The sequence below is a fragment of the Sphaeramia orbicularis genome, chromosome 17 (genome assembly GCF_902148855.1).
Source record: "Sphaeramia orbicularis chromosome 17, fSphaOr1.1, whole genome shotgun sequence".
NCBI lineage: Eukaryota > Metazoa > Chordata > Actinopteri > Kurtiformes > Apogonidae > Sphaeramia > Sphaeramia orbicularis.
In genome coordinates this window covers 44,096,075-44,112,029 of record NC_043973.1, presented here as the reverse complement: position 1 = coordinate 44,112,029, position 15,955 = coordinate 44,096,075, and the positions used below count along the sequence as shown (strand labels likewise).

The 15,955-nt window shown below is 38.0% G+C and overlaps 2 protein-coding genes across 2 annotated transcripts; both read left to right on the top strand.

Moving 5' to 3' along the window:
- Positions 1 to 300: 300 nt before the first annotated feature.
- Positions 301 to 8,143, top strand: toe1 (target of EGR1, exonuclease). Its single transcript, XM_030159853.1, has 8 exons — positions 301 to 423; positions 549 to 589; positions 2,224 to 2,320; positions 2,481 to 2,639; positions 4,069 to 4,182; positions 5,211 to 5,359; positions 5,624 to 5,786; positions 7,274 to 8,143. The coding sequence occupies exons 1-8, from the start codon at positions 310 to 312 to the stop codon at positions 8,006 to 8,008; spliced, it is 1,572 nt and encodes a 523-aa protein (XP_030015713.1). The 5' UTR covers positions 301 to 309; the 3' UTR covers positions 8,009 to 8,143.
- A 5,405-nt stretch (positions 8,144 to 13,548) lies between these two features.
- Positions 13,549 to 15,694, top strand: tmem53 (transmembrane protein 53). The gene is made up of 3 exons (XM_030159855.1): positions 13,549 to 13,778; positions 13,959 to 14,062; positions 14,180 to 15,694. Exons 1-3 carry the CDS (start codon positions 13,724 to 13,726, stop codon positions 14,879 to 14,881), a joined length of 861 nt encoding a protein of 286 aa, XP_030015715.1. The 5' UTR covers positions 13,549 to 13,723; the 3' UTR covers positions 14,882 to 15,694.
- Positions 15,695 to 15,955: the final 261 nt, after the last annotated feature.

The following is a 15,955-nucleotide window of genomic DNA, read 5'->3' as shown; positions in this document are numbered from 1 at the left end:
GCGCTACCAAGAAAATTTCACAGGACCCCCAAAAGCACGTTGAAATGTTTACGGTTGAAGCACAAGTTAGCAGTGGTCCCGGAAAGATGCAAAGTACTTTATGAACGCTGTTATAATTCCCGAATAATTATTTGGAAAAAAAAAAGAAAAAAAAAAAAAAAACAAGCAGGCACACCACATCGGGCCTCTAAACTTTAGCTACCTAAGCTAGCTAAGCTAACATTCGAGGCTGTAGTAGATGAGTGTTGCAGACTCAGCCGCTAAATCAAACTGCAGTGCTGTAGCCATAATTAAGAAGTTAATGTAAATATGGCATCTTCTCTGGTAGTCCCAGTCATTGATGTTCAGAATGATAACTTCAAGGAGCTTTGGCCTGCAATGGTTGTGGCTATGAAAACGTCTTCCTTCATTGCTCTCGACACGGTAAGCTAACATGAAAGATACACAACATACAGAATTGTATAGAGTGAGAGGAGGAGACACAAATGTGCAGGTAAACACATTTTAATTTAAGCACCAAGAATTATTTGTTGCTTTAATTTTTTCAGGAGCTGAGTGGTCTTGGGAACAGGAAGTCTTTACTTGCTGAGTGAGTAAAACATTATTAAAGCTGTCTTGTCTTTTATTCACTATTAATCTCTAACATAATTGTGGGGATGTGTTGAAAGCTTTGAATGCATCTTATTGGGCTGTTTTCATGCCATCTATAATTGAATACACAAGGCAATTCAAAATGCTTTACAAAGGCATACAATTACATTAAAATCATAGAAAACGAAACATCAAACAAAAGGAAAGTGCAGAAAATGTGAAAATAAATACGGAAATTAAAACAGTAATAAGAGGTTATTAAAATAAAAGCTAAAAATGGTATTGATTAAAATTGAGAATTTAATGTTAAATCAATCAAGACAGGTAAAATTGTGAGTTGCATTGCAGGTATTAGAGCTGAAAAAGCTACTCTAATCAAAGACAGCTGTAAACAAATGAGTCTTTAACCTTGATTTAAAAGAACTGAGAGTGTCAGCAGACCTGCAGTTTTCTGGTAGTTTGTTCCAGATGTGTGGAGCATAAAAACTTAAAGCTGCTTCTCCCTCCTTGGTTCTGACTCTGGGGACAGAGAGCAAACCTGTTCCAGAGGATCTGAGTGGTCTGGATGGTTCAGACAATAAAAGGAGGTCACTGATGTATTTGGACCATTCAGAGCTTTATAAACTAACAACAATATTTTAAAGTCTATCCGCTGGAAGACAGGAAGCCAGTGTAAGGACCTTAGAACTGGTGTGATGTGGTCAACTTTTTGGGTTCTAGGGGACTTCCTACATGCTCCTGAAATCACTGACAATACTGCTGCAAGGAAAATGCTTATTCTTAACATCCGCAATGCAATACTGCACTTCATGTGCAGTTCAATATCATTTTTACAATGCAATATTACATTTATGGTGTAATAAGCTTTTACTAAAATGCACCTTGTTTTTTTATTTCACACCTTATCTATTGTACAGGGTGGGGAAGCAAAATTTACAATAAACATTTAGTTGTTTTTTCTCAGCAGGCACTACATCAATTGTTTTGAAACCAAACATATATTGATGTCATAATCATACCTAACACTATTATCCATACCTTTTCAGAAACTTTTGCCCATATGAGTAATCAGGAAAGCAAACGTCAAAGAGTGTGTGATTTGCTGAATGCACTCGTCACACCAAAGGAGATTTCAAAAATAGTTGGAGTGTCCATAAAGACTGTTTATAATGGAAAGAAGAGAATGACTATGAGCAAAACTATTACGAGAAAGTCTGGAAGATACTATTAAAGAAGAATGGGAGAAGTTGTTACCCGAATATTTGAGGAACACTTGCGCAAGTTTCAGGAAGCGTGTGAAGGCAGTTATTGAGAAAGAAGGAGGACACATAGAATAAAAACATTTTCTATTATGTAAATTTTCTTGTGGCAAATAAATTCTCATGACTTTCAATAAACTAATTGGTCATACACTGTCTTTCAATCCTTGCCTCAAAATATTGTAAATTTTGCTTCCCCACCCTGTACACATCTTGTACTTTTATAACTGTGTGTCTATTTATGTTGCTATACTATGAATTTGTTGTTTTTTTTTTACATCCTTGCTTTATATAACTTCATACTGTATTGGTCTGAGCACCTTGATTTTGTTTAATATGTAATCCTGGATATTTTCTGTCCATAATGTCCCAGATCCATAGAGGACAGATACAAAGCCATATGCCATGCAGCTCGCTCTCGCTCCATCATCTCTCTAGGACTTGCCTGCTACAAAAAACTGGACAACAAGGTGAGACTGAGTAAAGCTTCCTTTCATCAGGGTGTTTACTTGGGATTGCACCATCACTTCACAAAGACAGCTGCAGTGTCGAAGTCTGAAGTGCTGTCATATTGTGCTGCAGGTGTTTTACTGACACCCTCTACTCGCTCTTATTTCCCCGCCCTCTCAGGCCGCAGACACATACATGGTCCAGGTGTATAACCTCACCCTGCTTTGTTCAGAGGAGTACATTATCGAGCCTCAGTCGGTCCAGTTCCTGGTGCAGCACGGATTTGATTTCAACAAACAGTACGGTCATGGAATCCCGTACATTAAAGGCAATAACAAGGTGATGCTGCCTGTTGTACTGAGGTCTTGTTATACTCAGTGTTGTGGTACTTCTAATGCACTTTGTGTTTCTAAATTCATTTATGTGACCTCTGTTTAATCCTGCATACAGTATGTTAAGACAGAAGCACATTTCACAGACCATGGATTGGAATATAGTAGGGCCAAATCAAGTGAAAGTGAACATCAGTGTCAAAAATTGAACTTTCTCCTGTCATTTCACAAATATAGAACAAGTATAACAAGTGGGCGGGAGGAGAGGGCTTGCTCCACTTCTTCATCAGCAATTAAGAACTCTATTTCATGGAACTGTTTACAAAATATCAGTATCACTTGTAGAAAAAAAAGATATCAAGATATAATCAATATAAAATGAAACCTCAAAAGGACTAAAATATGTGAATGCACTATTAACTTTAATAATAATATTTTTTTCTTGCTTGTATAAGTGATATTTTCAGTCTGTGAATCTGTGGAAACTAATTATTCAACAGTACAAGAATATAGACAGGTTATGTACGATCCAGTTATTTGTCAAATATGCTCTGCTATTAGCTGTATATATCCCTTCAGTTGTAATATGTATGTTAAATAAAAGTTTATTAGCATATTTGTAGTGTTTTAGTTCCAGCAAAGTCTTTTATTCTGATACTGAACTAAGTGACAAACTGCTGTTCACGTCACAACTGATTTGTGTTCATAAAAACTTATCATTTAAACATTTTTATCTAATATTGATCATAATTGTAGTTTAACATCAGAGCTGAAGCCCTATGTTTCATTTAGGATCAATTTCTTCTAAGAACAGCATGTTTTATACAGTACATTTGCATAAAGTGGAAAAAAAAAATCTTTTTTTTAAAAATTTATTTATTTGCACATACAGATATAAACTAAAACAAATACATGTACATATCTCTCTTGGTAGTGAGGAAGGTACGAAAATGTGCAGGTGAGGTCGGAAACCCGAAAGGCTTATAGAATGACCTCACTTTGACCTAGTTGTATTTTAAACAAAATAAAAGAGTATCATTTGCATACCTTCCATGAAATAGAGGGATAAATAAAAGGACTTAAAAGTAAAAGAAATGATGGTTATATATCTATAAACATCATTTCTTTCAATAACATAAAGAGTAAAATGAAATGAATAATAATGGTAATACAATAATAGTAGTTTTGAGTCCCTGTGTCACGCAGCAGTAATTTAAGTATTTTTACCCCAAAATTTTATTTCTGTAAATTGCAACGTGTCATATGAATTCATACATGTATTAAACATGGAGATCAGTTATTTAGTTTAAACACAGAGCTTTTTGAACAGGAAATGTGTCCCCGTGTCACTGCTTGATCTGGCCCAGTAGTCGTCCAACAAAGTCATTTTCTTACTAACGTCTAGTTGCTGTTTCTCTGTTTTTCTTCATTCCCAGGGAGGATCAGATAACCAGGGGGTCCACATCAGGGCGTTATTCACTGAACTGCTGCGTGCTAAGAAACCCCTGGTGCTCCACAACGGCCTCATTGACATGGCCTTCCTTTATCAGGTACCAAGCACCATCTACGCCTTGTGTTTCTTACTTTTTCTGGCTGTATTGTATCAGACTTATCTTAATAAATGGCGTCGTATGTCACGGCAGTTCTTATGGTATTTGGGGTGCTTTGCCTATGCATTTTTGGCCTTTCGCGTGTTATTCAACTCTATTTGATCGTGTGTCAGTTGATGCCAAGAACTTGGTTCACATAACCCTAACCTTCAGCGCATGGTGTTTGATTCATCAATTCAGGTTGGACAGGAGGCTCATAATGGCATGAACATACACACGGAAAGCTTATAATGTGTGCAAATAACGGGGAAATTAAAAGTGGCGTGTATATTTACGCAAGTCATGGTATCACGGTGGTTGTATTGTCATTTGTGTTAACCGTCCGTTCAGTATCTTTAATCTGCTGCACACTTTCACTGCAAAAATCCAAATCTTACCAAGTGTATTTTTCTCATTTTTAGTCAAAATATCTCATCACAATTAAAATAAGACATAATCACCTAAAGAATAACTTTTCAGTGAGATGTAAGAACTTATTTTTAGATAATAGATCTTGAAAATCTTATTTCAACAAATTGTACCAAGATAATTTTCACATGTTCCATTGGCAGATTTTTTTTGCTTGAATTAAGAAAAAAAAATCTTGAATTAAGCAAAAAAAAAAATTGAATTATGCAAAAAATATCTTGAATTAAGAAAAAAAAAAATCTTGAATTAAGCAAAAATATCTTAAGATTAAGATATTTTTGCTTAATTCAAGATTTATTTTTTCTTAATTCAAGCAAGAAAATCTGCCAATGGAACAAGTGAAATTATCTTGGTAAGATTTCTTGAAATAAGATTTTCAAGATCTATTGTCTAAAAATAAGTTCTTATATCTCACTGAAAAGTTACTCTTCAGGTGATTATGTCCTATTTTAAGAGTGATTAGATATTTTGACTAGAAATGAGAAAAATACACTTGGTAAGATTTAGATTTTTGCAGTGTTGTGTCTCTTCTGACCTTTTGTTCGTGACCTTGCCTGCAGAGTTTTTACGCTCACCTGCCTGAGCGTCTGGACACCTTCACAGCTGACCTATCTGAGATGTTCCCTGCTGGCATCTATGATACCAAATATGTCACTGAGTTTGAGCTCAGGCTCATTGCCTCCTATCTGGAGTACGCCTACAAGAAATGGTTTGTATTAATTGCAGAATGTTACAGTGAAAATGCCCAGGGTAGAATTATAGTTAATAATGACACTGAAAGGGGGTGTTTTGTTTGCATATTTCTCTATTGGAATGACATTATTTTGCTCATTTTATGACTAATACAAACTTAATGGATATTTGAAAGTTCATTCTACACTCTGTGATTTGTGGTGTACTATAGTTATGGATTCACAAAAGGAACAATGAATCACACATTTCTAAGCTACATTTGTTGTCCGTCTCTACACAGTAAACTGGAAAACAGTCGGAGCCTGGACTCTGGAGCCACTGGACCTCACGTTCAAGTCGAGTTCTGTCAGTATGTGGGTCACATGTCCAGCTACGTGGACTTCAGAGTGTGTCCAACTGTGGCCTCTCCTGACGGACAGACTGAAATCTGCCAACGCTTCTCTGTGAGTTTTAATCCAAGCAGAATCTGTCTTCCTTTGTATTTATGAACTTTTGTATGTAGTGATTTTGTAAAAGTTGAAGAAACTGTGCAGTTCTGTGGTGCAGTGTTGTTTATGTTTATTGTTTACTCCAGTATCCAATGTTTGTTTGTTGATGTTGGTGATATTTTTTTCTTACTGCTGCTTATTATTATTATTATTACTATCATCACTTTATTATAATTATCATTAGGAGTTCTACTAATATTATATATTAGTATATTAGCATTAGTATTAGTATATACTATAGTGTATATATAATATGTATATATAGTATACTACATATATATATACACACACACACACTATTTTATTTATATATAATATATATATATATATATATATATATATATATATATATATATATATATATATATATATATATATATTGTACGTATATACTTTGCATATTATAGCTACTTTATTATTGTTATGTTATTATTACTACTACTTCATTATTTCTTTCCACTAGTACTTTCTAATGTGCGGTTGCCTGTTTTCACTATTGTTGTTTAGCTATTGCTACCATGTTTACCCTCGGCCACAGTGGCCCGTTGGGTATTGTCATCGGTTGTCTGTCCGTCTGTCCAAAAACTTTGCCATGCATTGATAAGTCAGGCCACTGGTGGGCAGTAGTGTGCCTGAAGTCAGACAGAGGGTTTTCAAGTGCATGCATGTTATGTTCTTTATTTCTTTACCTATATTGTCATTTTTCTTTATATACAAGGTGGGGAATCAAATTTACAATATTTTGAGGCAGGGATTGAAAGACAGTGTATGACCAATTAGTTTTATTGAAAGTCATGAGAAATTTATTTGCCACAAGAAAATTACATAATAGAAAATGTTTTGATACTATGTGTCCTCCTTCTTTCTCAATACTGCCTTCACAACGCTTCCTGAAACTTGCGCAAGTGTTCCTCAATATTCGGGTGACAACTTACTCCCATTCTTCCTGTAATAGTATCTTCCAGACTTCTCCTAATAGTTTTGCTCATAGTCATTCTCTTCTTTCCATTATAAACAGTCTTTATGGACACTCCAATTATTTTTGAAATCTCCTTTGGTGTGACGAGTGCATTCAGCAAATCACACACTCTTTGACGTTTGCTTTCCTGATTACTCATATGGGCAAAAGTTTCAGAAAAGGTATGGATAATAGTGTTAGGTATGATTATGACATCAATATATGTTTGGTTTCAAAACATTTGACGTAGTGCCTGCTTAGAAAAAAACAACTAAATGTTCATTGTAAATTTTGCTTCCCCACCCTGTATACATTCATTGTTTTGCTACTGGAACCTTCATTTCCTGAGAGCTCTGCCCAAGAGATCAATAAAGTTCTATCTAATCTAATCTAATCTGAAAATCCTCTTGTCTGGGCTCTTTTTCAAATCTGATATGATGAGGCCAAATAAAACGTATCTCATGTTGCCTCTTTTGCTTTGCAGGCGTTTGGTTGGTGTCCAGATGGAAACCAGTGTCCATTATCACATGACACCGACCTCATCATCCTCCAAGACGAGAAAAGCAAAGGGGAAAAGAGGAGAAAGAGGAAGAGACAGAAGGAGAAGATGCGAAGTGGAGGAGGAGCGGTAGTGGAGGATTCCTCACTTTTTGACGGTGCCCCAGAAAACAAAATGCCCCACATGGAGGAGGATCCCCAAGGAAAACCAGATGATGAGCAGAGTGGGACCATGTTACCGTCGGCAGACATCAATGGAAACAACCAGCGCAGTGAAGTAAATACAAACCCAGAGAGCGAGGGGAATGGAGTTTGTGAAGCCAAAAACGACTCCAGAAACTCTATGGAAACTGCTCCAGCCGTTGATGAAACAAACAAAACAACCAGTGCAGACGACAGCGCCAAAATCAGGACTGAACTCTCCAACAAGGGTGACGCTCAGAAAAAGACCCAGGAGACGGGAACACATCGGGCCGGGTTCGACGCCTTCATGACGGGATATATATTCGCCTACTCCTGTATCTTCATCAGGAAGAAACAAGAGGGAGGAGCTTTGACAGAGGAGCAGCAGGAGGCGGAGCAGACGTGGCTTCCCACCTGTCTCAATAAGGTCTACCTGAGCGGAAAAGCTGTTCCACTCAACATCGTGAAAAGCACCTTCGCCAGGTCATCCAGGGCTCACGTGCAGAAAATGGAGATGGTGTGGGGCAGTAGAACATAGAATACACACTTACATTTACTCATTACATATCGTTAGCCTCATACAAGTCATACACTATATGGACAAAAGTATTGGGACACGTTGAATTCAGGTGTTTCTTTTCTAACAGGGGTTTAGGACAAATGTCATAATATAGTTTTATATTGGGATAAATATCATTACATTGGTTAGTTTTGTTTAAATTATCTTTGTTTCTAAAATGCCTCAGAGATGGTTTTTACTTAATTTCTCTCAACAATGATTTTTTTTTTTATTCGTGTATATGATTTTAAATGTTCTATTTCTAAATTTCAAAAATACTTTTCATGCTCTAACTGTAAATAATAACTTTCTATCAAAACTAACCATCTACTTTCTTCACATCTCACTTACATAGAAAAATCTCCCATTAAACTTTTAGGAAATATTGATGTTTATAGTCTATATGGACAAAAATATTGGGACACATTATGTCTACAGCTGTAAGATGCCCCGTTCATGCTGATTTCAAATATAACTAGAAAAGCACTGGGAGAGTGCAGACCTCCGCCAAGGCAGATCCCCCCACCCCCACCCCCCCGATCACCACCAAAATTTAATCATTTGTGCCAGTATCAACATTATCAATATTTCCTGAAATTTTCATTCAGATCCGTTCATAACTTTTTGAGTTATCTTGCACACAGACAGACAGACAGACAGACAAACTAACGTCAGCAAAAACATAACCTCCTTGGCGGAGGTAAATGTCAATTGGATATTTATTGCAGTATGAAATTATTATTATTATTATGATTTTTGTTATTATTGTTTTGTATCCCAGACCCCTGTTAGAAAAGAAACACCTGAATTCAATGTGTCCCAATACTTTCGTCCATATAGTGGATGACTATGAGGCTAGTGATGTGTAGGTTCATATTTTTTTGCCTTTCGTGCAGCTTTTGACTTGGACCACCATGACTGACACTTTTTGTTTGATCATGATGTATTGCTGTGACAGTCCATGATTAAAGCCTTTCAAAGAAACACTGAATGTTTTCATTACATGTAATTATCAACCTTTAATTATTGCTGTGTGTTGTTAGCATGTTAGCATTTAGGTCTGAAGAGCCTTCACAGCTTTCTCTGATTTATGTTAATAAACTAAGAGAATAATGAGTAGCAATGAGCACATTTAGGTCATATTAAAACATCCATTTTAAAAACTGACAATTCATGGAGATAAAATGTATGCAACCATATGCAGGTTTTTTTCTTACACTCTCTTTATGAATTGTAAAGGAAGGGATCAGGGCCACTGCAGAAAAAAAAAATTAAGGTCAAATATTTTTTTAAATTATCTAAGAAAAAAGTCAGAATTCTGACTTTTTTCTCATAATAATACAAATATATATATTGGAGCTTTTTTTTCCCAGTGGTCCTAATCCTCTTCCGTAGATTTGATATATTCGACAGCCTCTTATTATTTCGAAACCTAACTAAATACGTTGTAAATGTGAAAGATGAAAAATTTATGGATAATGAGCTTTCTCCAGGCAGCAGTGAGACGCACATTCAGAGACATTTATCATTTTACTTTTAATACATTTGTATGTAAAGGTTTCTGAAGCAACGTGTTGCAAATAAACTCATAACCCTCTGTGGGTTTTAATCTTTTGATTGATTCTGCAACAACACAAATTGATGTTTGATTCATTTTCTGGATTTTACTAAGATTTCTGACCAGTGCAGATGCTTCTTTAGGCGGCACAAAAACAAGCAGAAAAGTGTTTTAGCAGCTGTAAAGCTTTTGGGATCTTTAGCTAATTTACCACTGTGGTTTGACAAAAGGTGAAGTATCTCACAGAATACAGTATCATCACTTCTGACCTGAACCCAAGGATGTAGAGTAATCTGCTATATTTGTCTTGGGCTTCATAAATATACAAAAAAAACGGCGTTGATTTTCACAAAACGTAGGGTAGGGCCTGTTGTCGCATGTTATGCATTGAAAAGCACTATACAAATAAAATGTATTATTACTGTATTAATGTAGGCACTTATTTTTATTTTCAGTTAATGATATATTTGGTTAAAAACATAATTTTTGCTTTCGTTTTCTAGGTTTTTATGTGATAACCTTTGAATTGACTGTTTTTCTGAATAATCTACATGATCAGCAATTTAAATGTACCTGATTTTCACTGAAAAATGCAGATCTTAATAGTGGTAAATCACTTAATGATTAAATGTAGGGAAACATTAATTTTGAAGTCCCCAAAAAATAGTTCTACATCTTTAACCATCAGAAACCAAGAACCATTTTTATGCTACCTCTTCTTTTTTTTTTTTTTTTTTTTTTTTTTACCGTGTTTTTCGTATCTGTCAGAATCAGGTGTCAAATATCGTCTGATCCATATGTACCTCTATTTCAATTTTCATGGAAAAATAAGTGTCAAAATGTGATTTTTTTTTTTACCCTGTAACTCAGACAAAACATTGCCAGTTTTTTTTGTTATTTAGAAAATTGAATGTAGATGTTTTAGATTTCCACACAATTGACTGTCTGCTCTAATATGCTACCGTTCCGAAGCAAATAGTAGAAAATTATGTTGAATTTGGGTCTTAACACCAAATAAGAACTAAAAGCTAACACTGAAAAACTGAGGAACTCCATTTTAATTTTCTTTACTGTTTTAAAGCATATGTGTAGATTAGGGATGTAACAATTACCAGTATAAGGATAAACCGCGGTAAAATTCCTGACGGTTAGTATTACCGTTTAAATTATAAATATCATGATGAAAACCATGTTTAATTACCACACTTTGAAAGACAAAGAGAGAGAGAGAGACCCGGTCCAAGTGCACAGAGAGAGAGAGACTATATGAAAAAGAAACTAAAACAACTCAAACTTAATATTGAAAATGGTCAAACAATGGCCATAAGGTTCCATCTTTAATACACATTTGTATGTTTGATGTTTACATGTTAATATTTGAATGTTTCTGCCAATAAAAAGTACATTGCGCCTATTATTTATTTATTTTGTTTTGTTTTTTTGTTTTCAAAATACAATGTGGTTAAATTATTTCAGTGTGTGTAAGTACTTTTTGAACATTTTGAGCACATTTCAACAATACCACAATGATAATGATAACCGTGATAATTTTATTCACAATAACCGTGATATGAAATTTTCATATCGTTACATCCCGAGTGTAGATTAATGGTCCAAAAATTACAGAGCATTTTTGACAAATAGCCATTTAATTCCCATACGATGGTCACACTGTATGGTGAACCCATTAACATTATATGTTATCTGTTCAACCTAAGAAAGATCCGGCCATACCTAACCCAACAGGCCACCCAGCTCCTGTTCCAGACTATGGTTATCTCCCGCCTTGACTGCTGCAATGGTCTTCTAACAGGCCTCCCAGCTTGTGTTGTCAAACCACTACAGATGGTCCAGAATGCAGCAGCGCATCTGGTCTTCAATCAGCCTAAAAGGGCACATGTCTCCCTGTTACTTATTGAGTTACACTGGCTACCCATAGCTGCCCGCATCAAATTCAAATCGTTAATCCTAGCCTACAAAATTCTCAACAGGTCTGCTCCTACCTACCTAGGTGCACTGATAAAAGCTTATGTTGCCCCACGACCACTCCGCTCATCTGGGGAATGTTGTCTGGTGGTCCCCAGACCTTGTACAAGACAATCCAGGCTCTTTTCATTGGTCGTTCCATGTTGATGGAACGTTCTACCAAGCACTACAAGAACAGAGGCGTCCCTGCCTATCTTCAAGAAGCTCCTGAAGACCCAGCTCTTCCGAGAGTACCTCCTGTCCTAGCACTGCCAGACATTCCATTTTAAATATTTTAATAAGGTTTTTCCCAGGATTATCACAGACTTTCCCAGGATCATCTCTGGACCTGCTGCGGTGGTCCTGCCTCTCTCCTGCCTCCATGTGTCTCCCCCCTTCTCCCCCTCTCCCCCAGTCTCTATCTCTATTGCTCTCTCTTTTTCTCTTTCTTTACCCTCTCTCTTTAACCCCAACTGGTCCTGTCAGTCGTCCATCCTCCAGGAGTCTGGGTCTGCTCCAGGTTTCTGCTGCTAAAGGGAAGTTTTTCCTCACCACTGTCACCACTCACAAGTGTTTGCTCCTGGAGGATTCTGTTGGGTTTCTGTAAATTGGCTTAGAGTCTGGTTTGGACCAACTCTATATATAAAGTCTCATGAGATAAGTTTTTTGTGATCTGGCGCTATATAAATAAAATTTGATTGATTGAATGATTTGATTGGTTTTCCCCTGTAAGTCGCTTTGGAAAAAAGCGTCTGCCAAATGCATAAACATATGCAGTCTGTGTCTGTGTAACCGGTGGTGTCGGACTCTGCGTTGTGTTCTTTTTTTTTTTTTAAATGACGAGACCCGCACGTGTGTCCTTGGAGGCAGTCTCCGTTTATTGTTCTGAGAAAAGTGACAGAAAACATAAAAACCTCCAGTCAGTATCCCCCATTAAACAACCTCCTCTCCCACAGAAATCCGGAACAAAAGGGCATATATTAAATCATTAAAACAAAATACAACATACCTGACAAAAGTAACAGAAAACATAAAAACCTCCGGTCAGTATCCCCCGTTAAACAACCTCCTACACAAACCAAAATGAAACAGAAATGTGTTTAAGCACATCATAAACACCTGGTACAGCCTGAACTAGCCTGTTCATGTAGGAAAATTCAATTAACAAAGACTAAACCAAAAATTTTCACAAACTGTACGGCTGCTTACCTCTCCCACAGAAATCCGGAACAAAAGGGAGGAGGCAAAGGTGCGAAAACTCAGGTTATACACGCAGTGTCACACTGTCAATTGCTCGGCAGGGAACAGACCAAAACCAACAGTTCCACACACTGACCTGGAGGCCCACGATGTCAGGTACCAACCAAAAGAAATGAAAATAAAACTAGAAGCACTCGGAGAGCGCAGACCTCCGCCAAGGCTAATCAGTGCCCCCCCCCCCCCCCCCCCCCCCCCCCCCCCCCCCCGTGGGCCCCCCCACGCCAAGGAGGTTATGTTTTTGCCAGGGTTTGTTTGTTTGTTTGTTTGTTTGTCTGTCTGTTTGTCTGTCTGTTAGTGTGCAACATAACTCAAAAAGTTATGGACAGATTTTGATGAAATTTTCAGGGTTTGTTGGAAATGGGCCCCCCCATGGGGCCCCCCACCCCCGATCACCACCAAAATTTAATCATTTCTTCCTTATCCCATTTCCAACAAACCCTGAAAATTTCATCCAAATCTGTCCATAACTTTTTGAGTTATGTTGCACACTAACGGACAGACAAACAGGCAGACAAACAAACAAACAAACAAACCCTGGCAAAAACATAACCTCCTTGGCGGAGGTAATGAACAGATTTTGTGTAATTATAGCAATACACAATACAATACACACACCCACATTGGGGCTAAATAATTGACCCTGTTACATCTATACCAGTTCCAAACACTAGGGGGCGGTGACGTCACAGTATGCTGCTTCAGCTGCTGTTTCCAGACCCAGTTCAGCAGAAGAAGAGCCGCTCCGGTACAGTGACAGTCCGACCGACCTGTCTCCAGTCTGTCCGAGATGTTATACAAACTGCTTTAGCCCATTTCAGCTAATTTGAGCCTGGTTTTACTCATGTTCACAGCAGCCAAATGAACCGAACATTGACATTTCCGAGCAGCAGCTGATACTTTCACGGACAGAAATGGCGGACAATGAAATAGATTATAATATCGTGTTTCCAGATGCGGGGACATCGGGTGAGCATCACTTTATTGTAACGTAGGGTTCAGTTAGCTTAGCCTGCTAGCTAGCCGTATCATTAAATTCGCCTTGTAGATGTCTTTCTGCCTGCTAACGCTCTGCATGTTAGCTTAGTTTAGCCTAGCTTGTGGCTGTGGCTCGGTTAACATCCTGTTTTGTCTTGTGTCTTGTGTCAGAGAGGCACTGGCAGGGGACAAAGGAGCCAGTTGTGATCCTGTTGGGTTGGGCTGGATGCAAAGACAAACATCTCTCCAAGTACAGCTCCATTTACAACGAACAGGTGAAAACTGAGGAAGCAAATTACACAAGCTCCACTGCACAGTCATATATAAGCGTTACAGCATCACTGAGGCACCTCCAGCATCTAATTCCTCTGTTTCCTCCTCTTCCTCAATAGGGGTGTGTCACCATCCGCTACACAGCTCCACTGAAGACAGTCTTCATCTCAGAGTCTTTTGGCTACAAGGAGTTGAGCAGCACAGCCCTGAAGCTGCTGGAGATCCTCTATGACTATGAAGTGGAGAACAGTCCTATTTTCTTCCACATATTCAGTAATGGAGGCTTTATGCTGTACAGGTACATCGTAGAGTTGTTACACAGTGACAAACAGTTCAGCTCCCTGTGTGTGATAGGGGCCTTAGTGGACAGTGCCCCCGGCAGTGGGAACGTACGTGGGGCCCTGCGTGCACTGACAGCCACCCTGGGGCCCAAAATAAGTCCTGTCTTGAGGTACGTCCTGCTAGCACTGTTCGCAGTGACTGTTTTCATGTTGCGGGTGGTGTTGTACCCAGTGACCAAGTACATACACAAGAACCACTATGACGCCGTACAGGACAGACCGCCGTCCTGGCCTCATCTGTACCTGTACTCCAGAGCCGACCAGGTCATCAGGCACAGGGACATTGAAGTATTCATGGAGAACTTCAGGCTCAAAGGTGTCCCGGTGGAGCATTTTGATTTTGTTTCCAGTCCCCATGTTGGTCATTTTCGGGATTTTCCTGAGCAGTATGCTCGTAAGTGCCGTGATTTCCTGGTTGCTTGCATGAAGGACTTGGAAGGAACTGAAGTCAAGAGGAGACACCTTATTCAAAGTCAGTGAGACACACTTCAGGAAGGGATTCAGAAGAATAGCAGCTGTTTGTGCAGTATTTTTAACAAAACTAGGCGCTGTCGTCTCCTCTGAGGTCAAACAACACTCTTGAAATCAATGCCTAAAACTTTTGGCAAGATTTCCAGTTCAATCTTGTTGATGTTTTTCTGTGTCTGCACATAACCTGAAGGTTCCACCGATGTGGACGAGGTGTGCCATGTGTTAATCCTCATGTGGAAGACCAGCTGTACACATTGAAACACTGTAAGTCACATGTTCACGTGTGACACTAAGGCCTTACCCATCCTACCTACTTACATACCACTTCAAGAAATAAGATAATGTCATACACTGGAAAAAACTGAGTTATTTAGGCTGATATAAATTGTATTTAATATTGCTGTGAAATGTTATGCATTGTAGATTAGTAGTAGTGACTAAGACTGACCGGGCAGAGTATTGGTAATTAATAATAATAAATTAATGTCTTCTATTTATTGAATTTTAAATACTGTTATGGTTTTAATCTTACAATTGGTCATTAAAATGAGATCGGGAGGTGCTTCTAATGAAGGCAACATGATGAAGAAATCACAATGATTAATCAGATGATTGACCCACTGTCTTTGAATTGTTGCCTTTAATTGTAAACGCTTTTGAATGATTTCTGTCCATGATTTGTGGAATACCCTGCCCTAATCGGTGATGCAACTTTGATTAGTTTAAGGAAAAAAAACGTGATTGACAGTGAATGTATATGTCCAGCACAACTGTTGTTGTTCCTTCTAACTTATGTGCCTTCAATAAATCCGAATGCTCATACAACCGTTTGTCAGACTGATTCTTATCAACAGTGATTCAGATGCAGGTAGACTGTGGTTGAGATTTTGTGGGTTATGGGTTCGGGTTGTGACGTCTGGTAAAGTAGATCATGCTGCAACATTGGAAGAGGTTGTAGGTTATGTTGTCACATGTCATGGTGAAACATTTATGACAGTTTGTGACCTTTGTTCGTCAGTTGGTTTTTCTGTTAATACACACTAGACACACAAAGCAACATGTCAAGACCTACTGTGGGGGAAA

Excerpts from the sequence above, each read along its gene's own strand:
- toe1 (XM_030159853.1), top strand. The coding sequence starts at position 310 with ATGGCATCTTCTCTGGTAGTCCCAGTCATTGATGTTCAGAATGATAAC. Across the intron at positions 5,360-5,623 it reads GAGTACGCCTACAAGAAATG|TAAACTGGAAAACAGTCGGA; the intron begins GTTTGTATTAAT and ends GTCTCTACACAG. Across the intron at positions 5,787-7,273 it reads AAATCTGCCAACGCTTCTCT|GCGTTTGGTTGGTGTCCAGA; the intron begins GTGAGTTTTAAT and ends TTTGCTTTGCAG.
- tmem53 (XM_030159855.1), top strand. The coding sequence starts at position 13,724 with ATGGCGGACAATGAAATAGATTATAATATCGTGTTTCCAGATGCGGGG. Across the intron at positions 13,779-13,958 it reads TCCAGATGCGGGGACATCGG|AGAGGCACTGGCAGGGGACA; the intron begins GTGAGCATCACT and ends GTCTTGTGTCAG. Across the intron at positions 14,063-14,179 it reads GCTCCATTTACAACGAACAG|GGGTGTGTCACCATCCGCTA; the intron begins GTGAAAACTGAG and ends CTTCCTCAATAG.